The following is a 12331-nucleotide window of genomic DNA, read 5'->3' as shown; positions in this document are numbered from 1 at the left end:
GTTGGAAGCGGCAAAACCCGAGAACATAGTAAATCGAGAAAGATATCAGAGATTAGTAGGAAGGTTGATTTATCTATCTCACACACGCCCCGATATAGCATTTGCAGTCAGTATGGTAAGTCAATTTATGCATTCTCCTGGACATGAACACTTTGAGGCAGTATATCGAATTCTTAGGTATTTAAAAGGCTCTCCTGGTAGAGGATTATTGTTCAAGAAACGAGATCATTTTCAAATAGAAGCCTATACAGATGCGGACTGGGCAGGAAGTATAATAGATAGACGGTCTACATCAGGCTATTGTACTTTTGTTGGAGGAAACCTTGTTACTTGGCGCAGCAAGAAACAAAATGTTGTAGCAAGGAGTAGTGCCGAAGCTGAGTATAGAGCACTTGCCCATGGAATTTGTGAAGTTATGTGGATAAAGAAACTTCTAGAGGATTTGAAGGTCACAAGTTCTTCTCCCGTGAGAATCTATTGTGACAACAAGGCAGCCATATCAATTGCGCACAATCCAGTTCTACATGATAGAACCAAACATGTTGAAATTGATAGACGTTTTATACAGGAGAAACTCGAATGTGGCATGATTTGCATTCCTTATGTGCCTTCAACTGAACAAATTGCGGATATCCTCACTAAAGGATTACAGAAAAAGCAATTTGAAGTTTTAAGAAGCAAGCTAGCAATGGAGGATATCCACAAGCCAGCTTGAGGGGGAGTGTTGAATTAGAGAATATTCTTTAATAGATACAGACCTTTAAGGGATTTGATAGGTGTGTAAATAGGCAAGTCAATATCTCAGTATCAAGATAATTAGGAATTAGTCACTGCACAGATTTTTATTTCCTAGTTTAGTTTTTGTATGACTCCTATTTAAATAAACATCATGTAACGTATTCAGTATCGTGAAGTAGAATGTTTTTCTATTCTTTCTGATCGCCTACATATATATATATATATATATATATATATAAAGGTTAATGTTCTTGCATTTTTTTTATTTTTATTTATATACGACTAGTTATAAGGTGATGTAATTGTTATATTAAGATCTTTTCCGCACATTTGTTGATGTTCTTGTCGATGATTAAATTTGAAGGTTTATGAGATCTTGAAATATATAACTACATAGGCTTAAAAACCAGTATATAAAAAAACAATATATATATATATATATATATATATATATATATATATATATATATATATATATATATATATATATATATATATATATATTTTAAATAATTCGTGACACAAATGTGACCGAAACAAAATATAATTTTAATTAGTAAACTACTTGTGAGGAATATGTGACATATATTTTGTGACAATTTTGAGACGAGATGTTTTGTGACGGACCTTTGTGACATATATGTTGTGGCGGACATGATGTTTGTGACAAAGTATGTGACGGGTAGACAAAAAACCTTCGATTAGTTTGTGACAAATTAATGACAACATAAACAAGTTTGTGACAACATCCGTCACAAATTTTTTGAATCTTGGACATAGTATTTATGACGGAATTATTTTTGTTAGTGACCGATATTTCTGTTACAAATCACGTGACGAATTAATATATCCGTCACCGTTTTGATTAGTGACGAGGGTTTTTTTCACGGACGTTATCCGTCACGACAACCAAAAGCATGTTTGTGACGGATTTTCCTCAATTTAGTGACATAATTGTCCGTCACAAAAGCCTCATTTTTTTGGTAGTGATGATACTAATACTGATACTGATATTAATAATGATACTAATACTAATACTAATATCATACTAATACTAATACTGATACTAATACTAATATCATACTAATACTAATACTAATACTAATACTAATACTAAAATTAATACTAATACTAATACTAATATTAATATTGATACTAATACTAATACTAATGTTAATATTTAATTGCACAAATTTGATCCCCACCACGTCGTTCAACCGAGTTAATCACGAGTGATGTGCCCTTGCCTATTACATCATTAAAGGTGAGTATGTTAATGTCGGTAATGTCTTTGCCGAACACCTTTGGCACACAATGCACGACTAATCCAAGGCCCTTTACTTTCCCAGTCTTGTCACTGGGCTGCGCAAGCAAGCCAGAGTAGAAAAAAAACTAACGGATATCGAGATCAAATGTCGGAAGCCGATTGACGACAAAGCGGCCCGACAATTCAAACTGGTGTTCTACGAGGAGCAACAAGCCTTGGCCGAAATAGAAGTTGTCCCTCAGCCAGAAGCTAGGAATGCAAGGGAAGGCCCAAGCTCGGGCTATGATTGTCGATTTCAAAGAAAAGTATAAAGCGCCGGGCGGTGCTTACACGAAATTGGTTTACCACCCTAGAACATAAGGCGGGGGAGACGACTGAAGCCCTTAAAAAATGGTTGGGGGAAATTTTGCAAGCCATCGTACTGTCACGGACTTGTTCCCTTAACAAAGAACCGTGCGGCCTTAGCTCCTTCTCGCCCCTCGCGATAGCTAAGTCAGCCTCTCCCGAATTGTGTTGCGAATGCTAAGTGATGGAAACGAAGGAAGAAAGTAAGAAGACAAGAGAGTTGGTAGGAAAATTACTTTATTGCTAGAGTATTGTTGGATTTGTTGGATGATTACAAATGAGGACCCTACCTCTGTTTATACAAGACCACCTCCTCAATGGACGGTGAAGATCGATATGATCTAACGGTTGGGAGTGAAACAATCCCTTAAATGTCTCTACCTACCACCACCTACCTCTACCTACCAAAGAATCCTAATCTACCACTATACAATTGGGCCAACTTGGGCCTAACCCTATTTGGGCTAAATCTTGGACTCTTTAACCTCCCCAACCCAAGGGAAATCGGCAAGGGGTTGGGTCAAAACTAGCGGGCCGTGACATCCTCCCCCGCCTAATCCGGCGACGTCCTCGTTGCCTCGAACAAGTGCGGACGATCTTGAAATTGCCCTCGTTGACGAGTCGAATTAACTCCTTGGCCATTGGATCATGTTCGAGCCCTTCTCGGATCATGTCGGCCAAGTTCCCCCTTGTCGAGCTAATCGCTGCGAGTTCGGCTTTTCTACTCAAAGCATCGGCCACAACGTTTGCCTTCCCCGGTTTGTACTCCAAAACGTAGTCGAACTCCGCTAAGAAGTCTTGCCACCGTGCTTGCTTTGGCGAGAGCTTCTTTTGCGTTTGGAAGTAACTCGTGGCAATGTTGTCAGTCTTGACCACGAACGGTGCGCCTAATAGATAGTGTCGCCACACTCGAAGGCAATGGATGATGGCGGTCATCTCTTTCTCTTGGACCGCGTAGCGTCGTTCCGTCTCGTTGAGCTTTCGGCTCTCGAAGGCGATCGGATGCCCCTCTTGCATCAAGACCCCTCCAATTGCAAAGTCAGAAGCGTCCGTGTGCAACTCGAACGACTTCCCAAAGTCCGGTAGGGCGAGGATCGGCTCTTGGCTCACCGCTGCCTTTAAATCTTCGAACGCCCGTTGGCATGAGTCGGGCCACTCCCACGTCTTGTTCTTCTTGAGTAAGTCGGTTAGTGGCGCCGCTCGTGCCGAGTACCCTTTTATGAACCGCCTATAGTAATTGATGAGACCAAGAAAAGATCGTAACTCGGTTACCTTAGTCGGCGGTTCCCACTTGGTGATAGCCTTGATCTTCGCTCCATCCATTTGGAGTCGCCCGTGCCCGACGATATGCCCCAAGAATTGGACCTCCTCCTTGGCAAACTCGCACTTCTCCTTCTTCACGAACAACTCGTTTTCCCGAAGTACTTGGAAGATGGTGCGAAGGTGGTTGACATGCTCCTCCATGGTATCGCTATAAACGACGATGTCGTCCAAGTAGACCACCACGAACCGATCTAAGTATGGATGGAAAATCTTGTTCATAAGAGTGCAAAATGTTGCCGGGGCATTGGTTAACCCGAACGGCATGACAAGCCACTCGTAAGAGCCGTATCGAGTGATGCACGTTGTCTTTGGCTCGTCCCCTTCGGCAATGCAGACTTGGTAGTAGCCCTTTTGCAAGTCCATCTTCGTGTATATCTTGGCTTTACCAAGCCTATCGAACAAATCGGCTATCAAGGGAATAGGGTACTCATTTTTAATGGTTACCTTGTTTAGCGCCCGGTAGTCCACGCACATCCTCAAAGAACCATCGTGCTTCTTTTGGAATAAGACCGGTGCGCCGTAAGGTGCCTTCGATGGTCGGATCTTCCCCATCTCGACCAACTCGTTATGTTTCTTTCGGAGCTCCTCAAGCTCCGGCGGTGACATGCGGTAGGGAGCCATGGCGGGTGGCTTGGCTCCCGGCTCCAACTCGATGGCATGATCCACCTCCCTCCTTGGTGGAAGCTTGTTGGGCAAATTTGGTGGCATCACGTCTTGGTTGGCGTCCAAGACGGTTTGGATGATCGGTGGCACGTCCTCCTCTTTGTTGATGGGCGGGCTTTCCTCCTTTAAAGTGGCTAAGAATGTCGGCTCGCCCCGTCCAACTCCCTTGGCAACTTGCATGGCTGACAGTTGCCTTGGTTGTGTGCCTTCTTCCTTAGTGGTGTCGTTGATGGCCGGCACCATGCAAGGTGTCCCCTTCTCTAATATACATACGGAATTGAAACAAGGCATCGGAATAGCCATTACCTTGCGGAAGAAATCCATGCCTAGCACCACCTTGAAGTCATCCATCGGTGCTACCGAAAAATCCACTTGGCCCTTCCAAGTGCCTAAGTGTAGCTCCGCGTCTCGTGCTACACTGTTGACCGGTTGTGCCTTAGCGTTAACGGCCTTGAGCCAACCGTATCGTCTGGTCCACCGTAGGCCAACCCTCTTGGCCTCGTCCTCGGTGATAAAGTTTTGGGTCGCTCCCGTGTCCACCATCACCTTTGCTGGGGTACCGTTGATGCGGGCCTCCACGTACATCAGCCCCTTGCTTGATGTTGCCGGCATCGGATTAGCCTTCAAGGCGTTTAGAAGTTGGAGTGATCCCATGTTGCCTAGTCCCTCGTTTGTGCCTTGCTCGGCCTCTTGTTGTAAGAGTGCCGACAATGACCCCATCTTGGGACTCATCGCGGGCGGCCCCTTGCACACGAAGCATCCTCCCTTAGGCACAAACGACCTCTTCTTCTCTTCAAGTTGCTGGTGTGAGGACGGCTTGTCTCCTCCCCTGGAGGTTGACGCTCGCCTTGGGTCTCGGTTGTCTCGATGGTCCCAACCATGGTTGTCCCATCTCTCTCCTCCAGCTTTAGTCGGGTTCCACTTCTCTTTTCGCAACGGCTCTCTTGGTTGATACTCGGTTAAAGACTCGGCGGCGGCAATTGCTTCATCGACGGATTTGATGTCGTCGGTGGAGTTCTTGCTTGGCCCAGCCTTGTAACCCATCGGTGAAGTGGAAAAGAAGGTCCTCCTCGGAGAGGTTGGGAATTTGAAGGGTGAGGGTGGTGAATTCCTTCACGTACTCGCGGATTGAACTCCGTTGCTTGAGTTCCCTCAACTTCCTTCGAGCCTCATAGACGACGTTCTCCGGGTAGAAGTGTCGCTTGAGTTCCCTCTTGAACTCTTCCCAAGTATCGATTCGGCAAATGCCTTTCTCGATATCGGCGTGCTTTCTACGCCACCATGACATTGCCGTATCGGAAAGGTAAAGGGAAGAAGTTCTTACCTTAGTCGTCTCGTCGACTAGACCGATACCCTCGAAATATTGCTCCATCCTCCATAGGAAGTTCTCAACTTCCTTAGCGTCCCTTACGCCGTTGAATCCCGTTGGCTTCGGGCAGTCCACCCTTGGACTCGAAGTAGCGCCAACGCTACCATTAGCGGCGGCCTTTTTGCACAAGGCCAAGTCGTCGCGCATCCCCTCGATGCTCTCTTGGAGAGATTGGATGATGGCCTCCAATCGATCCAACCGTTCCTCCCGCAACGTCTCATTGTCCCTAAACAAGTCGAGTTGCTCGGCGACGTGGTTCTCCAACACATCCGTATCGTGCTCGAGCTTCTCGAATCTTTCGCTAAGCTCCGCTATGGCAACGTTATTCTCGAGCCTCTCGAGTCTTTCGCCATGATCCGTTAGCACGGCCTCATTAACGGTACTCTCCCCACGAGCCTTGCTGTGGTCCCTCTTCTTCTTGTTGTTTACGTGGGCCTCCCTGCCACGTCCCTCGGTTACGTACGAAATATCTTCAACGTTCGCCAATATCGTCGAGAATTCGATCAACACAAAGCCCTTAGCCGGGCTCTGATACCACTTGTCACGGACTTGTTCCCTTAACAAAGAACCGTGCGGCCTTAGCTCCTTCTCGCCCCTCGCGATAGCTAAGTCAGCCTCTCCCGAATTGTGTTGCGAATGCTAAGTGATGGAAACGAAGGAAGAAAGTAAGAAGACAAGAGAGTTGGTAGGAAAAGTACTTTATTGCTAGAGTATTGTTGGATTTGTTGGATGATTACAAATGAGGACCCTACCTCTATTTATACAAGACCACCTCCTCAATGGACGGTGGAGATCGATATGATCTAACGGTTGGGAGTGAAACAATCCCTTAAATATCTCTACCTACCACCACCTACCTCTACCTACCAAAGAATCCCTACCTACCACTATACAATTGGGCCAACTTGGGCCTAACCCTATTTGGGCTAAATCTTGGACTCTTTAACCTCCCCAACCCAAGGGAAATCGGCAAGGGGTTGGGTCAAAACTAGCGGGCCGTGACAGTACGCCACGTTGGATGCGAGACGGCAATTGTGTCTAACCGGGCCCTTTGCGACGCCGATAATAGAGCATGTACCCGAGTTTTCCGATGATGAGGAGAAAGGTGGCGTCACGACTAGTTAGGTGTTTTCTATCCTTAAATTTTGTGCTAATTTACTCGGGCTTTCCGACGATGAGGAGGAAGGTGACACCCACGACTAGTCAGGTGTTTTATATCCTTAAACTTTATGCTAATTTCATTTAGGCCATGAAAATATGTTTGGGGGTGCAAATCACTTTTAGGTGTTTATTTGTGTTCTAGTTTGCATTCTTTAGGATTTTTTATTTTCTTTTTAGTTCTTTTATTTTTTATTATTGATTTTATTTATTGCTGTGATTTATTGTTTTTTCTCAGACGATCGTCCCGGGTTTTGAAGTAAAACTCGGACGGCCGTCTCGTTCTCCGTAGCGAAAATTGAAGGGTTTGAACTTGGACGGCCTACATATATATCTAAGATCCAAGGTGTTTGCTATTATGAAACTTAGAGGTCACAGAAAAAAAAGAGAAAAATACTATAACCAAAATAATAAGCAAATAACTTGCAAGAATAACAAAACTATCATATAAAAACAAGAGGAAAAACAATGAAATCAAATCACCTCAAATAAAATAAACTAAACACACTAATCAATGTTGTAAAAGCTTGAGAGCCTTCACTAAAGTGCCTCTAAACCTCCGAGCATCAATGGTCACATTCTGGTTATCCAAGTAAATTGACCTAAGTTGACCCCACCCGTTCCTATGGAACGACAACGGATCCCTCAAAACCGGATGGTCAATCGGATACTGTCGAAATAAAGAACTCTCTTCGATTTTGATCTTGTATTCCACATACCTTATGTTCATACCAGAAGCAGGGTTTCCGAAATCAAGCTTAGCAAATCCTTCAATCCCTCCCAATGGAACCACTTGAATCAAGATTGCATTATCCGGCAAGAAAACCATGTTCGTTAATCCAGCTCCGTGTACTCCCATCAAAACATCGCAAGAGTTCACAACCTGTGCAAACGCTGTCAAGTTGGCGGAAGTCTCGGGTTCCGCTAAAACAACCTCGTACCCTAGCTTTTTCGCCACTCGGGTAATTTCGGCCTCGTTTGTGAGTATCCGTGTACCTTTTCTCGACACTATCATGAGACGGGGCCTTGTGGTTTGAGGACCCTTTTTCCTTTTGATGGATTTAGTCCGTTCGAGCGAGTACGTTTTTCGGAGAAATTGCCTGAAATTCTGCATGGTGATTGTAGATGAAGAAGAAGAGTTTTTTATGACGAGTTCGCTGTAGAACTTGACGCCAGCTGTCATTTTGTTGTAGCAGTTTACGACTTGCGTTTCTTTGTCTATGTCGACTAATTTGTGGCTGGTTAGCTTGTCGAGCAAGGGTCGGAATTTAGAATGCCACCATGGCTTGTAATCACTTGCGAGAAAATGGACTTGCTTTTTGAAATGAAATGATGTTGAGAATAATGGGACTAATATATCGGCGAAATCGTGGAAGTGGTTTCCCGAGAATCCTCCGATGGAGAAAAGGACAGCTGGATGGTTGTGGGTTCTAGAACATTCCGGAACTCTTTTATCGTCGTTCGATACTAATGTAACTGTCCAATTCTTGACGTATAGAATTCCCTTTCTTGGGTAAGGCTGTATGATCCATGAAGTGGCGATCGACGGCTGTGATTCGATGATGGAACGAGGTTTGACTAGATATACGGTCAATGAGTTGGCGTCCACCCTTATGTCGCCTTCCATCTCACAATAGTCTGCATTTGCCTCCAAAATTCTGCACAACGGCTCTATTTCTTTGGTTTGAATTTCTGAAGAATTATTCAATAAAAGGAAAATAATTAAGACACGACAAATATAGAGTTTACTGCATTTAGTATCCTTGTGCCATCCGAATTGCAAAAAACTCCTTGTTCCATAAATATTTGCAAAAAACTCCATATGATACGATGCATTTATTTAGCATAAAACCCCCTAAATAATAATGCGGATGTGCAGTATTAGGGTGGATTTTGCTAATATTTTTAATATGGGGAGTTTTTTGATAATTAGAGTAAACACAGGGGTGCTAAGTGCAATAAATCCGATAAATATATATACATATTTTTTTTAAGACGAATGTTATGGCTTGGTCTAGATATATAGTTGAAGTTGATTTTCCAGTTAATTATACCTATTTTTGGAGAGACCGTATTTGTTTCGTTGACGACAAGCTTGTCTTGAGTAGCACTGATCGACATTGGCTGATTTGCAACGCTGCCAACTGAAACAAAGAACATATATATGATCAAATGCTTAAACTCAATATATATATGCACAAACAATTTTATTATATTTATGGCTTAGAGGTTGATTTACCATACCTATTGGTTGAGATATCGTATTAATGGTTTCGTTGACGACAAACATTTTTTGAGTAGCACTAATCGAAATTGATCGATTTGTAACGCTGCCAACTGAAGCAAAGAGCATATGATCAAATGTTAAAAACTCAAAGTTGGAAACTTATACGTTAAAAAAATTGACAACATTAGTTTACTAATTAAACCTGTTAGCTTGGAGTTGTCACGATCATTCATTTCATCGTCAATTACAAGCATGCCTTCAACGGCATCGATCGATAGCTTCAAATTGACAGTATCGCCAACTGAAATTAACGACAAATAAAAAAAATATATCAAAATTATCGAATTTCGTATCAAAGATTTCAAAGTGATTAGCAAAAAGCTAGAAAAAGAACTTACTCAGCGATAAGGGACGCATGTTAGGCTTGGAGGTCGAGCAAATGCACAAAGCAATAACGGAGCTCAAAATTAGTGCACAACATCCGAATTTTCTTCGCTCGTATCTACTAAAACTTTTCGAGAATATCGGGTCGTACATCTTTTTACTTTGCTAATGAAATTGCTAATTAACCATTAATCATGTGCCTAAAATTGAACTCTTATTGAAGTCAAGAGGAAGAATAAATGGCTACCATAATTATATTTGATCTTTATTTTTTATTTTTTATTTTTCATCCTAATTTAGTGATAATGACTCGAAATTATTGTTGAGTATATATACAATATATATTAGTGTGAGAGTTGAAAATGACTTGTGTGTGAATGGCAATTGGCAAATAATTGTAATGGTTTCTTAGTGTTTAGGTGGTTGTTTGATTATTTTATAAAGGTATTGAAAGGGGAATTACAACTAAAACAATTAATTATATAATTAGTTAGTGAGATAATATGAAAGATTAATTATTTGTGGGTGCAATAAGTCTTTTGGGAATGAGTACAAAATTGGTAGCTGGTGAGAGAAATATGATATTAAGAAGCGTGAAGCGAAAGTGAGTCAGTAAACTAATGTTGTCAATTTTATTAACATAGAAAGTTTAATTAATTGAGTTAACACACTCAATTGACCTGTATTCGGATCACATTGCCAACGGTCGCTGAATCGAGATTGTCACACACGGTTAATCTACTATGGTTTGCGTCTCTCGTATATTTAGCAAGCTATTAATTATACAAGAGTGTAAATTTACCCAATAGTTGCGGATTCTTTGATTACCAAAAAAAAAATAAAGTCAGATAACAAAGATGGAATATTTTGTTAGCTCTTTCTTGCCCCGGTATCACCATTTATTTTTGGGCTAAATACACTTTGCACCCCTGAAGTATAACATATTTAACACTTACCCTTTAAAATATCATTTGTAACACTTACGCTCTCTCAACATCAAATATTTTATATCTTAAAATTAAAACATAATGAACATAACAATCTAATAATTATTGGATCGTTAAAATTGAAAAGTAACTAAAATTAAATTATTGGAAAAAAAAAGTAATATATATTGTTATATAATGAATGAACATATATTTTAAGAAATTAATGAACTAAAATAAATTTAAATACTTAAGATTACTATTATTTATGTATTGATTTCTTAAAATTTAGCGATGTGAATATATTCGATTAATTGGTCTAATAACAATTAGATGTTATTTATTAAATATGTCCCCAACAGTACAAGCTAATATTTTTAAATTTTAAAATATTGCATTTTCCAACAGATGTTTTTAGTTGTATAGTTTAATTATTCTTTTAGTTATTATTTTAAATAAAAAAAAATTAACGTATTAGAATTTAAAATACAAATTGAATTGAGCTTGAGGGGATAAGTGTTACAAATGATACTTTAGGATAAGTACTACAGAAAATATACATTAGGGGTGTAAATTGTATTTAACCCTTTATTGTATTTTATCATATACTGAAAATTTTATAATATTTAGATGTTATTTTATTTTATATAGGCCTAATAAATAAAAAATGTAAAATGTTAGGAATTGAAGGAGTAGTGGGTGTCGGTGGAGAAGTGAGTGATGAAGCTAATAAGCAGTAGGCAGTGAGTTGCAATCCCACACAGCTGAAAGGGTTCTGCACTACACATATATATATAACAACTTCTCTGACATCACGTGTGGAACCAAAAAAAGAAAAAAATACAAATAGGGGGAGATGGTGAGATTAATTGTTTTCTTATTCAATTAAATTACTAAAGGTTTTCCCTTTTTTTCTTTTTTCTTTTTTTATTATTGGGGCAAAAATTTATTACTTTTTGTGTCTTCTTTTGTAAAATTTTGTATTTTTTTGTGTACAATCACAGACACATGTACTACAATTTATATTCAACTTTTTTTTTTCCTTTTTTTGTAAAAAAGTTCGATCATAACATGATGGCAATCAAACCGGGGTTATTTTACATACCCGATAATCACTAAATAAATTAGGGACAAACCAAAACTCAAATCATCATTTGACATATACCCCTGAAGAAGCGAAAGTACTATACTATCCTTATATACAATTTTCGGCCAAACTGCATTCAACATTTTTGGTCATGCATTTATCATTTTCGCTGATTTATTTATTGTTATTATTATTATTATTATTATTTTTAATAATAAACCTGTTTGTTAACTATATATATATATATATATATATATATATATATATATATATATATATATATATATATATATATATATATATATATACTTTTTTGAATTTTTTTTTGAATTTTCAAATCAGTATGTTTACCGTACTGAAAATAACTACATGTAACTGTAGTAACTATAGTAATTCGTAGTTATGTTCGTTTTTTTACCCCATATTTTTAGTCGATCAATTGTATACACACACGAATTCTGGCTTATACAAAAGAAATTCAAAAACCGAAACAAAAATTTACAAATTTCAATATTTTCTTATAAATCACTTCATAACCAATAAAATACAAATCAAAAATAAATAAATATATGCATATGTAACTACATGTTACTATATGTATAGTAATGTATACAGTCTGTTGAACACTGTAACTTGAAGCAGATGTAACTTCAACCAAATTTTTGACACCTTCAAGGAGAGGATCAATGACTTTCATTCATCTGCAATTTCAAAATCAAAAAAAAAAAATACTTTAGTGCAAATCAACAAAAATTGAAGAAACATCAAAACACTCAAAAATCAACAAACACTAAGAGATCGAGGGATAGAGAGAGGTTATTGCTGGGAAATGCTACAGATTTTA

At 39.6% G+C, this 12331-nt stretch overlaps 2 protein-coding genes across 3 annotated transcripts; both read right to left on the bottom strand.

Annotated features, from left to right (window-relative positions):
- Positions 1-2830: 2830 nt before the first annotated feature.
- LOC148768064 (uncharacterized) lies at positions 2831-7310 on the bottom strand. The gene is made up of 3 exons (XM_088822757.1): positions 7287-7310; positions 5454-6344; positions 2831-5368 (listed from the first exon to the last, which is right to left on the bottom strand). The coding sequence occupies exons 1-3, from the start codon at positions 7308-7310 to the stop codon at positions 2831-2833; spliced, it is 3453 nt and encodes a 1150-aa protein (XP_088678883.1).
- On the bottom strand, positions 7261-9786 carry LOC105948931 (hypothetical protein). 2 transcript variants are annotated; one of them, XM_012972192.2, is made up of 5 exons: positions 9489-9786; positions 9293-9391; positions 9108-9200; positions 8918-9007; positions 7261-8555 (listed from the first exon to the last, which is right to left on the bottom strand). In XM_012972192.2, the coding sequence occupies exons 1-5, from the start codon at positions 9625-9627 to the stop codon at positions 7375-7377; spliced, it is 1602 nt and encodes a 533-aa protein (XP_012827646.2). In that variant the 5' UTR covers positions 9628-9786; the 3' UTR covers positions 7261-7374. The 2 variants fall into 2 exon arrangements, with proteins under 2 accessions (XP_012827646.2, XP_088678984.1); XM_088822858.1 differs by lacking the exons at positions 8918-9007; positions 9108-9200 and having other exon boundaries at positions 7261-8611; positions 9274-9391; positions 9489-9765.
- Between the last annotated feature and the right edge of the window lie 2545 nt (positions 9787-12331).

The sequence above is a fragment of the Erythranthe guttata genome, chromosome 9 (genome assembly GCF_056151865.1).
Source record: "Erythranthe guttata isolate IM_541 chromosome 9, IM_541, whole genome shotgun sequence".
NCBI classification, from domain to species: domain Eukaryota; kingdom Viridiplantae; phylum Streptophyta; class Magnoliopsida; order Lamiales; family Phrymaceae; genus Erythranthe; species Erythranthe guttata.
This window is presented reverse-complemented; position numbering and strand designations above follow the sequence as displayed.